The sequence below is a fragment of the Thrips palmi genome, unplaced genomic scaffold, assembly GCF_012932325.1.
Source record: "Thrips palmi isolate BJ-2018 unplaced genomic scaffold, TpBJ-2018v1 HiC_scaffold_7, whole genome shotgun sequence".
In the NCBI taxonomy this organism is placed as follows: domain Eukaryota; kingdom Metazoa; phylum Arthropoda; class Insecta; order Thysanoptera; family Thripidae; genus Thrips; species Thrips palmi.
The window spans coordinates 848,927-861,950 of record NW_023144634.1 but is presented as its reverse complement, the minus strand read 5'-3'; the positions used below and the strand labels follow the sequence as shown (position 1 = coordinate 861,950).

The following is a 13,024-nucleotide window of genomic DNA, read 5'->3' as shown; positions in this document are numbered from 1 at the left end:
AATCCATGCGCATGGATGCTTGCTTGCGTGCATGCATGCATGGCAATCGCCACGGGGTCCACTCAGGAGGCTATTGTTTCCATCTAGCATGAGCCAAGAAGACATTTCTCGCCGTTAGAAATGTTTCAGAATTGATAAAATTGCTTTTAAAGGGGTATTTTCTGCGCGACGTGCTGACGCTTGCTTATGCATGCATGCTTGCACTCCCTCCCTTTCGCCATAATGCACTTCCAAAATATCCTTTATCTTGTATACCAAAACTATTAGGAGAGTTATGATGTGAATTAAAATGTCATTCTAACTCTTGCCGGATGAAAACAACACCTTTCTACTATATGTATTCCGTGGCGATCCACCACCCCGCGCATGCATGCAGGCAAGCATCCATGCGCATGGATGGGGGTGTTACACTGATATTGCGGCGGCCTTTAAGTGCCAAAATTTGGCACATTTAACCCAAAACTGGTATTACGTTCACGTGTAATAGGCGTACTACACGGTTGTTGTGCAGCGTATTACGCGAGTGTTTACCCCCTCGCAGAATCATGGCAAAGAAAAGTAAACTGACTTTTCCATACGTTTTTTGCCACAGGAAGGACTTCGCACGGCGGCTTGCGAAGGAATTGTGTTTAATTCGCAGAGGAAGTGCTACTGCTGATTTCATCGCAATGATTTTTACAGGGGAACTGCCGCGAGGCAACGGACTTTGGCACCTAGACACTTGCAACAACGTGCTCGTGACTGGCAACCCTCGAGCTAAAAGGTTAGCTGCATTGGCCTACCCTCCTTTGGGAGTGGGCGAATGAGCGGCTCGGCAGGCAGCAATTGAGCCGAGTCAGGACGACGGGAACAGCTTTTTCTTGAAGTGTACCGGAGTTTTGTTCCCATGTGGACCAAGTCAAAATTCCGCTTCCCTGAGTTTCATCATTTTTGGGTCCTAAAAAACACAATTCAGAGAGCACAATTTTGATTGCGACCATGTGGGAACAGAAGACCGATATGCTTTTTGGCTTTTTCTCCCTCTAGCTCCCATTAAAAACGCGTTTCTCAATCAACGTAATGAGATCACGAGCTGTCAATTGAAACTCTCTGATTCTTTGATGTTTCATGCACCAAATGAGCACACTATCATCGCACATTTGCTGGCACTAGTATGGAAACTTAGACAAATGAAAAGTCAACACAACCTAAAATGCACATCGCATGCAACGGATGCAAAGCACGGCGGTCTTTGTTCATAGAATATGTTCCAAGAGCCACAAGCATTAATGATCCGCCGGGTGGCCAATCAGAGAGGTGTGAATGGGACCAAGGCGGCGAACCCATACCCCTGGAGGATCGCCTGGAAGCCCGTCATCTACCTGGGATACGTGCACTTGGCCGTTCTTCGCGGCGTCCACTACGTCACGTTCACCAGCCAGCCGCTGTTGTACACCTGCTTGTGGAGTGAGTACATTTGCTGCACGGTATACGCACTCGTGTAAATCTTGTCAGAATGTCAGGAACCTGCACTGTAGATCTGTAGCGTTACAGAGCCCGGAAGGTATGACTTTTTTGCAATGGCCCTCTATCGCAAAATTTTGTATGGCCATACCCTTGGCCCTCGTGTACGGCGGGTAACGCGTCTCAGATGTATGGTCATACCCTGGCTGGTGGCGTATGGCTTTGGCGTATGACCGTACGCCTCGGTATGACTCAGGGGGGAGAGGGGCAGGGTGAGGGGGCGGCGTGGTCGGAGTGGGGGTTTGCCCCGCCTCCCCGGAGCCCGCGCCTCGTCGCCGGACCCGCCGCCCTGGCGGATTGTGGTAGACAACCGAGTCGCCTCCCCTCACGGAGCGCGGTGGTCTGGTGGTCAGGCGGCGCGGCTCACGGGCCGCAGGTGGCGAGTTCGGGGCCCCGTGGGGGCACGGAGTAAGCTTTTGCGGACCTTTGTCAGAGACCATACGTTTGAGACGTATGGTCATACGGTTGAGACGTATGGACAGGAGTGGTGGGGGGCCGGCGTCGGCAGTGGAGGGGGTCGGGAAAAAGTCATACCCTAGTGTACGGCAAAGCGAACCGTGCACCCTGGAGGGATGGTGCGCCGTACAGATCCGACGTACGGCTAGTCATTCCGCTGGGGCAACCGACTTGTCATTACAGATGTAACGCCACGAGCAAACAGTGTGATCCAAATTCGCGCACCTCTGAAAGCTGAAAACATCTCCTGACATTCTGTACTTAGAACTCGAACCATCAATATCAGAGTAAGTTTTCAGAATTTCAGCTTTCAGAGGTGCGAGAATTTGGATCAGGATTTCAGACATTTATCTGACATTCTGACAAAATTTCCACGAGTGCAGAGGCTGTCGTCAGAGTCCGTTGCCCGAAGTCGCCGTCAGTCAAGTCCGCCGTCGCCGCCTTCGGAGTCCGCCGTCAGAAGTCGCCGTCACAGGGCCGGACTGGAGGCATTTGGCCCCGTCGGAAGGGTTGGCCAGTGGCCCCCAGTCTCCCCCCCCCCCCAAAAAAAAAATAAAAAAAAATAGAGGGGTTGTGTGAATAAATGGCAAACGAAGTTTGTTTCCCTCTTAGTGATTCCATATCTAGGAAGCACAAGATTTTTTTTGGTGTCACCGATCTGGACCAAAATTTTGCCACATGTAATTACTATGAGTTGCAAAAGAATCGAACCCGGCCGGGCCCGGCGCTACCCCGCGCCCGCGCCCAGACGTCTGCCGAAGACGGGCGGGCTTCTCGGCAGATGGACCGACGCAGGGCTGCGCTGTTGTCAAACTATAAACTGCACGTGCCGAGAGGGGGAGGGGGGCAGCATGCACCAGAGTGCAAACGGAGTCATCATAGACATGCAGCGTTTAAATAATAAAAACGGGTCTCATATACACGCAGCGTGTATATATAGGGGTAGGTTGGGGAAGAAAAGTACAAAACGCGTACTTTGCACTGTACAGAAGTTCTAAATGAGGATTCAACTATTCTGCGCTCGTGAACTTGTAATCCAATGCCTTCCTAATGAAATGGATCACTGTTCATTGCTTATAGTTCCACACATTGCGTACAACATGCCAAAGTGTATGTGATTTCGGAACTCCTCGAAAAGGGTAAGAAAAGTACACCACCGGGAAAGAAAAGTACAACGAAAAAGATTGCGATTTCGAACCAGGAGACCACTAATCTTGGCTCAACACAGGTTTACCCCTTAAGTGGAGAGTTTTCACTTGCCATTAGTTCAAGTTTCGTCGGCAACTGGATTTGGCCTAAAATATCGGTTAAAATTGGCGTAGAACAAAATTTCAACATATGGCTGGACCCGCAACTTTGCAAGGAAGCCATTTCCACTCGATTCAAAATCAAAAATTGAGCTTTATGAAAAATTTTATTTTGGGTTGAAGGGCAATAAATCTGCGTGTCAGCACCCTCGCAGCGGTGCAGCTTGGAGTGAAAGAGGCCCTCGACACAATATAGCGAGGAGGCGACTCGGCTGATTCTCGAATACAAATTTTCCAGGGCGTTTGGAATGTCGACCAATGTATTGGAAACTCAATTTCCAATCTGTGCATACAAAAATAAATTTTCTAGGATTATTTTCATGAAGTAAGAAAAAGTTAATTGAACACCTTATAATAAAATAATTAGCTCATCTTGAAACGCATTCTGGTAGCGTTGTCAAAATTGGTAATTTTTACACGGAAATGAACTTGTGAAAATCGTACCCGCCCGGCCGGATGAGCTGAGCTGCTCGGCTGCTCTGCGGCGCCCAGACCAGGGGTCGGGTCGAGGTGTCATTCACTCGTAAAGCTATTGTGCACTTGCAGTTATAGTTTGGCAGCAAGGCGGCCCGGCGACCGACCATCTTCCAACCTGTCCGCGCGTCTTCAGCACCAGCCTGAGCGCGGGGTATCGCCGAGCCCGGCCGGCCGGGTCCGATTCTTTTGCAACTCATAGTACCCCCAGGGTAGAGAAAGATGCCCACAAATTTTGAAGGTCCTAGGTCGACCCAGTCCGGAGCAGTGGGCCTTAGTGTGTTTTGCGACTTTTTGGTAAAAGTCAACTTTGAAGGTACAAATCGATGGGAAAAGCTTGACCTAGGGACTTGAAAATTTTACCAGGTCTTAGGAGGCATGAGGACAAACATTTTAGAATTTTTTCAAGAATTTTGAAAAACTTTTACTTTTTGAAAAAAGTTGAACTTAATTTTTTTTTCTAGGTCTCAAAAACGTATTTTAGAAAAAAATTGAAAAAATTTGAGAAAGTACCTTTCCTTGGTCCTAGTCACTGTACAAAATTTCAGCCTGGGCACAGACTTGGTTTGGGAGCTATGGAAGAAAGCGTAAATTTCACTCCGTAGTCTGAAGGACTTTAGCGGAGAAATGCCTCTTTTGTAGTCTGGGTATATAAGAATGGGATAAGCTATGATCCGTCGAAATTTTAGTTCCTGATGAGTTTGCCGGGAGCAGTGCTCTTTTTCTAGTGCTTTTTCTTGCAGTTTTTCACATGTTTCCTATAGAAGGAGTTGTCCTACAGGGCTGGTTCGAGTAGTCTTCATCAGGTATAAGGTCCCATCAGGTATAATCTCATCAAGCATAATTCTCATCAGATATAATGCATAAATAATTATTCTTGATTAACATGAAATCTCCTCAGGTATAATTCTTAACAGATATAACCGATATTACATAATAAATACAAGCGTAGCATAAGATATAATTCTCTTCACATATAATTCCCATCAGGAATAATGTCATCAAACATAATTCCCGTCAAATATAATTCCCATCAGGCATAATACACAATTTCACCAGCTGCAGTATGGATCATAATTGATTGTACATTTTCCGTCCGTCCTGAGAAACCATCTAGTAGGCAGCTGTTGGTCATTTTGGCCCTCTACGAAGACATGGTGAGCACACTGTTTGCAGCTGCAAGCACTCAAAAAGTCTACAAGGCTTTCTTGTGTACTTTGCGATGTACGGTATTGCATGGATACTTAAAGATTTTTTGGCACTTCGTTACAGTTGTTCCCAGTGTGCTTTGCATTGATGGTATCCGAAGCGGAGGTGGCGTACCAATTACTTGTACTTTGATTAGTATTCTAGATTAGTGTAGTGATGTACAGTGGCCTACAGAGTGAAAAGCATTAAGTGTCAGTTCTGATTTCAAGTCTTCTTCCTGGCTCTGGAATGGATTCCCCTCCTTGGCCAAGGTTCCACTATTGACTCGCTTTCTGAATGCACCCACCTAGCAAGGTGTCACTGTTGCCCAGATGAATTGGATCGCTCCTCAGAGCCAAATTTATTGTAAAATATAAAATAGATTTTAAAAATTAAAAGTTATATCTGTTGGGAATTATACTTGATGCAAATTATACCTGATCAAACAAAAAATAAATCCATTATACCTGTTGAGAATTATGCGTGTTGCCAATTATACCTGAAGAACATTATACCTGATGGGATTATACCTGATGGGACCTTATACCTGTTGAAGTTCCCCCGGCTGGTTCTAGGCTCAAACGAAAGCTTATAAAATTCCGCATCTTTTGAGACCCCAGCCGTTACTCTGGCATGCTTATATCTTGTGCATAGCTTCAAAACAATTCAAATTTTTGTACTTTTCTACATTAAATGACCCAGAAACTTTAAATTACAAGTCTGAGCTAACAAAGTGTATTGACCTTTTTTGATTGTTTTTTTTACAAGGAATCGAATGGTATATCCGGAAGTTGGTTACCAGCAACGGAAAAAAAGTTATATGACATTTTCGGGACTTTTGAACATTTTTGGGCTGATAAATCGCAATGTTGCTCCATCAAAGAGTTGTCCTACGAAGCTGTCAGTAGTGTCAATCGAAAGATAATAAAATTCCGCAACTTTTGAGACCCCAGCTGTTTTGATATCTCATTTAGTTCCCAAGAAATCACCCAAAAACCTCTATTTTTGAGCTTTAGACCCAACTTTGGCCCCCCCCACTAATATGTTCAAATTTTTTCCCGACCAAAACCAACTCGTTAACGGTCTTCTACTATCCCCAAGACTCCATTTCGCCAATAAAATTGGGGGGTCAGAATTTATGATCCACCCTACTGAGGAGGTCCTAAAAACCATTTTTTCGAAAAAGGAAAAAACACGTATTTGATTTTTTTCGATGTAGAATCCAAATCCGGGCGGCGTTGGACGATCCGAGCAACTTCTTTTTTTTTTTGGACCACCCTACTGTGGCCCCGTCCGGGATTCCCCTTTCCCGACCCGCCCAGTCCGGCCCTGCGCCGTCAGAGGTCCGCCACAGGTCACAGGCGTCGCAGGTCACCGCGAGGGGACAAAAACTCGGGATTTTCGTATACATATGATTCAGAAAACGCAATAACTCACGTCATTCTCGTAATTTTAAATAATTTGCGTAATTTTGTTTGATTTGAAATTTTAATCTTGATTGCGCGTGATTGTGTGTGATTCTGCCTGATTTGGCAGCTTGTGAGCACCAATTTTGACTGGACAAGAAACAGAAAACCCCGGAAATCCCGCTCGCTTCAAACCTTTCTCAGTAATGTGAGTATACGTGCGTACCGTAAACCGGGGTAAGTTGAGACAGCAAGGGTAACTTAAGACACAGTACAAACTAATTTAGCTTGTTATGCGAAGAAATTGTTCGTTACCTTCGAACTACTCTCTTTGAGTGCTCACGTAAATACTTTGTTATTTGAAGCTACTTTACTTCGTAAGCCTTAAATAGTTTGAAAGGTGTTCAGAGTGCTGTGACTGTCAGTATTTCAGAGGCAACGTGCGACTTTTTGCCTACCTTGGGCGGCTCTATGCTCTAACTGGAGCATGCCAGCAAGCACGCTCTAGCTAGCGCATGCCTGCCAAGCATGCAAGATTTACACGAGTGCAGAATCACACGCAATCACGCGCAATCAAGATTAAAATTCCAAATCAAACACGCAAATTATTTAAAATTACGAGAATCACGTGAATTATTGCGTTTTCCGAATCATGTGTACACGAAAATCCCGAGTTTTTGCCCCCTCGCGGTGACCTGTGACGCCTGTGACCTGTGGCGGACTCTGATGGCGGACGTCTGACGGCCACTTTAAATGTCTTACGAAGAAATTTGCCATATTCCGAAGGAAATGGCGCAAGCATAATATGAAGGTGGTTTTTCTTCGTATTACGAAGGTTTTTCTTTGTATCTTACAATGAAAAAGCTGAAAAGATTCGTATTACGAAGGAATATCGCTTCGTAGTATGCTTGCGCCGAAATGACTGTAACATACGAATGACATAGGTCGAATTTCATTGTAAGACATTTAGAGTGGCGACTTCTGACGGCGGACTCTGCCTGACGGGAGCCTCAGACAGTGGGCTCTGACGATGACGATGACGGCTACCTCAACCGTGGAATCCTACGGTGACCACTCTGACGGTGAACTCTTACGGTGACTTCTAACGGCGGCCTCTACGCGACATCTGTAGGCGGACTCAGGCGTTTGACGGTGGCCTCTGCCCGCAGCCTTGGTCCTCACACTGTCAAACATTGTGTGCGTTACCGCCGGCGCGCACCGCCTCTGGTCCCACCGCTCGTACAAGGCGACATGGCCGCTGCGCACGCTGTTCATGGTGCTGCAGACCATGACATTCCAGTACAGTATCTACGAGTGGGCGCGCAACCACCGCGTGCACCATAAGTTCATGGACACGGACGTCGACCCGCACAACATCAAGCGCGGCTTCTTCTTCGCTCACGTGGGCTGGCTCATGGTGCACAAGCACCCCGACGTGCGCGCCAAGGGCAAGATCGTCGACGTCAGTGACCTGGAGGCTGACCCCATCGTCATGTTTCAGAAAAGGTAAGAGGCCGTCACCTGCACCGGTAAAATTTTTCAGTTTCGTTGCACACCATTTTTGGAAACGCTACACTGCAAGAAAAAGTGTGTATACTACAACAAATGTACAACAAAAACTGTACAATAAAAGTACAACAGGGATTGTAGGAAGTACAACGAGATTTGTACAAACCACAACGAGGCCTGGACTGCCCAGCACTCGTCATGCCGGTTCCATTGTACTTTGTACAACAATTGTTGTACTTTGAAAGTACAATAAAAACCTGATTAAAAAAATTGCCAGAAATTTGTGTACTTTCGTTGTGGTCTTTTCTAGCAGTGTATGGCATTGCTATGGCACTACTGAAAATGTCATTAATTTGAGATAAAACTATCATTTTCAAGAGATCATGCACGCCTTTTTTATTCAAGGGGAATTTTTTTTCACAATGTGCCTTGCGCTCTGGCCCCACTCAACTGCAACTGTTTACCGTCGCAGATACTACTACACCCTGATGGTTCTCTTCGCATTCGTCATGCCGACCGCGGTGCCTTGGCTGCTATGGGGCGAGGACCCCTGGACGGCCTGGTATATGTGCGCCATGATGCGCGTAGCCATCATCTTGCACCTCGCCCTGAGCATCAACTCTGTGCGGATCAGTTACCTTTTCCTACCTACGATTGTTCTACCCCGACCCTCTCCTCAAGTATACTTTTTCTCCTACTTAATATTTTCCTACTGGATATTTTGTTCTACCCTGGTTCTCTCTCTCTCTCTTTCTCTCTCTCTCTCTCTCTCTCTCTCTCTCTCTCTCTCTCTCTCTCTCTCTCTCTCTCTCACTCACTAAGCGACACCGTGTGTGTGCATGTGTGTCTCATGGTGTGGAGCGACCGAGAGCGGCCCATGGGGAGATGCCCCATGGCGCGTGTCGCGTGTCCCATTTAAGTTTCAAGTGGGTGGCAATCACCCTAAAAGTGAAAAATTTGACAAGGATTTCAACGAAGGACGAAGCAAGTACGTACCTTGGAGATCTGCCTGCTCTGCAAACTGAAGTGTGTACATAGTACACTCTTATTAGAGCATGCTTCAAAGTACACTCTTATTTACAGCATACTTGCTAGGCACACGCCAAAAAAGAGTGTGCCTGGCAAGTACACGCCAAATAAGTGTGTACCTTCACGGTAAAAACGGTTCCTGATTTTTCCAGGAACCCCCTGGAAATCGCCTATGTCTTCGCCATAGGGCTCCTGGGAAAACCAGGTACCGTTTTTACCGTGTTCCATGTACACGCTAAAATACACTCGATAAGTCCTATCTAAAAGCATGGGCCAGTTTAAGAGTACTTGCCAGGTACACTCTTATTTAGCGTGTACATGCAATGTACACTCTATTTTAGTGTGTGCCTAGCAAGTATGCTGTAAATAAGTGTGCCCTGGGTTCTCGCCGTTCATGGTATCTGCCGCCTTGGCTAGCATTGCAGGCAGCCCTCGACCGCGAGAGAGAACCGAGGGCTCTTTGTTTTCTGGTCAGAGTATAAGAATCGGGCCCGGAGGTAGCAAATCCGATCAGTGCCCCGGGGGGCGGTGCTGCAGGTGCATCATGGTCTACATGGGGTCGAGCAGGATTTCGTCAACGGATGCAGCTAAAAGGGCCTTTAGGGGTATTTTTGGAATCGGGGTGACGCGACAAAGCCAACGGCGCCAGTTTGGATTGATTGACACCTTTATTTGGAATGATTATCTTCCTAGCGCGTCGAATTGGCGAAAACCGCAGGTCAATCGTTTGTCGCGAAGTTCCTTCTCCTTCGCTTGAGAAGTTAATCGGTGAGTGAGTGGCCATTGAGCTGTGGGGAAGGTTGGGGAAAATGCATCCCCACGTAGCGCAACTCTCTTCTCCTGACCTCCATTTGGACATTTGGACGCCGCTCCTCTCCGCCACTGCACAAGGAGGCAACGTCGCATAACGCCCCACCCTGTCCCTGCGCATGGGGTATAGCCGGCGTAGGGTATGATGGGTTGCCTACCATCCTGGCGCTTGGGTGCACTCCGGCACGCGACGCGCGTGGTTTTATTTGCTGATCGTCTTGCAATTAACCTTGTCAACGCCTTCAAACGCCTGCAAACTCAAGTGTGTGCCAGGCATGCACTTCTTGGTAAAGTGCATGCCCCCTTCTTGGTGCATGCCTGGCAGGCACACACTTCCTGGTGCATGCCTCAGGCCCATGCATATGTGCGACGGCAAGTGTGTGCCTGAGGCATGCACCAAGAAGTGTGTGCCTGCCAGGCATGCACCAGGAAGTGCATGCCTGGCACACACTTGAGTTTGCAGAGTGAGCGATCCGCAGCAGTGCGTCGAGCAGGGCCACGCGGTGCTGGTCGGCGTGCGGCACGGCTTTATGGCTTCAAGGGGACGATCGCGGGAACGCGCAGTTGCTGCCGGGTCGTTCATTTGTCTTAAAGTATTCTGTCGCAGCTTGAGGTGTCAGAGCGGAAAATTTCAATGAAATGCAAGGGGGGGGATGTACATCCAGCCGCATGATGCACTCTCCGACAAACGGACGTGCCGCCGAAAGTGTCCGGGGACACTGCCGACATTACGGTCAAATGCACGCGCCCACCATCCAATCAAACTGCACACCAAGCCCCCCCCCCCCCCCCCCCCGGGTGGTCCGAGAAGGTAGGTAAGCCACCACCCAATCCGAAGTACATGCCTTTCGCAGTGCGCCACATTGCCCGCCCACCATCCAGGCGCTAAGCGTTACAAGTTCCGAGGGAAACTGCGAGCGCGGCGACAGGCGCTAAGCGGGTCAGCAAGCGGAAGGGAGATTGCCAGTTGTGCCGATGAGCCCGAACCTCGTTCGCGTCTTTCCCATGCAATGAAACCACGAAGGTGTATGAACAGCAAACATCTTGTAGGGTCCATGTCAGGGAACGCGAGCGCGGGCCAGTGTGCTGGACCAAAGGTGTCTCGAAATGCCAGAGCCTAAGGTGTCTCGAAGTGAAGCACCTTTAGGCGCCTCCTGGCGATGCGTGCAGAGGCGCTACAAAAACTAGGGCAAGCCTCAAAAGACGCCAACTCTCGTAGGACCCGGACCCCTGAATAACAAAGTGTTATGCCGAGGTCGTGTACCGGCATGGCGTCGTCAAGGAACCACACAACCTCTTCGACGGGAACCGTGAAGGGTGGTGACACTATGCCGTACACGCCCCCGCAGCAACGAACATGTCGGTGGCGTTATCACGAAGGCCACTAGGGAAATCCAGCATCGGCGCCCCGCTTCCCCGAGATGGCCTCGGCGAAGCCCGCTTCGCTTGGGTCAGCAGCATTGTACGATGTGTGCGAAATGCGGCAGTCTCGAGCTAAATCAGGTTTTTCACTGCAGCCCAGAAGTGTCAGACACGCGGCCCTCGGGCCGCATTGGAAAATATAGGTGAGACAAGTCCAGGTCGGGCCAGTGGCGGAGGCTGGCTCGTCTCTCTGCTGTCAAACGTGTCAAGCCAGGGGTCTCAGAGTGAGCATGGCTTGTGGTCCGCATAGAGAAAGAGAAAGAAGAGAGAAAGGAGATAAAATGAGTGAGACGGCGAAAGTGTGACATGCCGTGGTCGACCCAGCCGCTTAGCAGCGGCGACCCAGCGCTGCGCTGCCTCCTTGTCCCTCTCTCGGCGCGGCCCGCGGTCTTCCCCCAGTGACCCCTGCTGTAGCCCTCCTTGTCTATTGTGTTGTGTGTACCAGGTGATCCACCGTTCCAGGACCCGGCATGCGGGTTGCATAGCAACGATTTGTCCTGTGGATCGGGTCGGTGGATCACCTGGTTTCTGAGAAGGCGTGAACGGGTGGCAGGTAAGTGCGGTGAGTGCAATGGTATAATGCTGTTGCAGCTGCATATGTCCGCCACCATGGGCTCGCTTCTGAATTGTGTCTCGTGTGGTTCTTCTTTATCGTTTGGTCTCACTGAACGATATCGAAATATCGCCGTTGACTGTACTCCTTTCCCCGCGCATCCGCCTTCGAGCCCCCGGACTGCAGGCCAGCCCTGCGCACCGGAGGGCTGCTTGTGCTTCGGGGTCTCGCGGTGCGTTGGAGAGAACAGGAGTCCAGGTGAGTTCAGCACCGATGTGACGTGCATTTGGGTTCGCGCACCACGGCATTCCCCCTCCACTTACGCGATCCGTCCATGCGTAGCAGCCCAGGTAAGCTGCATCCGATGTTCCCACTGCTTTTCGTGCTATGTGGGTGACGTGGCGCTGTACATAGGGCGTTGAGCCTCTCTTCGGGTCTGCTTGTGGCATGCACCCTCGATACACCCGCGACAGTGGGTGCATGTTGGGGCACTGCTAGCGGCGGGCCTGAGAGGGATGCCCGGGGAAGGGGTGTACACCGCTGCTCTCAGAGGACTACTCTCAGAAAACCGCGGTCTGTGGAATATCACTACTCTGCAGTCCAGGGTTCGAATTCTTGGTAAAGAGAAACTGGCTTATATCACCCTTCCCGCTTGCATCCTCTCTGAGGTTTCGCACCGTTGTGTTTCATCTTCGCACTGCTTGGTGGCACTCGATGCTTTACCGCGATGCTCACAGAACCTTCTGCACTGTTTCAGGGAACAAAGGCGCACGCATTCCCTGGTGCCTGCCTGCCATCAGCTTGTCTTCGAGGATCGACATTAGCGCCGGAAGGGAGGTCCGCATAGTGGCGTCGCAATTCTAGCCCGACGCTGTCTTCACCAGAGCGTGGCTGGTCCAGCGACCGCTCTGCTGCGCCATGTGCAGACAAGAGGCGAGTACCAGCAACTCGTAGGAAGCGGCCTTTCACGTATGTTAGGTAATCTTCCCCACGTTTCCATGTCAGTGGCTTAGGCTGCTCAACCTAAAGCGCCCGGGAGGTTTTGTGGACGCACTTCGTGCCCAAGAAGCTCATGAAGCTGATGGTGTCCCTCCAGGGCGGTGGCAACAAACCCTGGGCCTTCCCGCAGCAAGTCAGCCAGGTCCCGAACCAGTACCTGGTCGTCAACAACAAGGGCGTCGTCATCCCGCACAGCGTCAACTTCCCCGACATCGTCAAGACGGCCAACTTCCCGCAGCTGCAGCCCTACCGCAACCCGCACAAGCACCTGCAGGACGTCGCCAACTACCTCAAGAACAAGGGCTACGTGGTGGGGGGCCGGCGGCCGTACGCGTGGAGCGGCGCCGCGCTCAAGAAGGCCGCCAAGG

At 49.7% G+C, this 13,024-nt stretch overlaps 1 protein-coding gene across 1 annotated transcript; it reads left to right on the top strand.

Annotated features, from left to right (window-relative positions):
• Positions 1 to 672: 672 nt before the first annotated feature.
• LOC117652830 (acyl-CoA desaturase-like) lies at positions 673 to 12,891 on the top strand. Its single transcript, XM_034397985.1, has 6 exons — positions 673 to 763; positions 1,314 to 1,446; positions 7,620 to 7,840; positions 8,316 to 8,405; positions 11,550 to 12,635; positions 12,754 to 12,891. The coding sequence occupies exons 3-5, from the start codon at positions 7,623 to 7,625 to the stop codon at positions 11,551 to 11,553; spliced, it is 312 nt and encodes a 103-aa protein (XP_034253876.1). The 5' UTR covers positions 673 to 763; positions 1,314 to 1,446; positions 7,620 to 7,622; the 3' UTR covers positions 11,554 to 12,635; positions 12,754 to 12,891.
• The last annotated feature ends 133 nt before the right edge of the window (positions 12,892 to 13,024 follow it).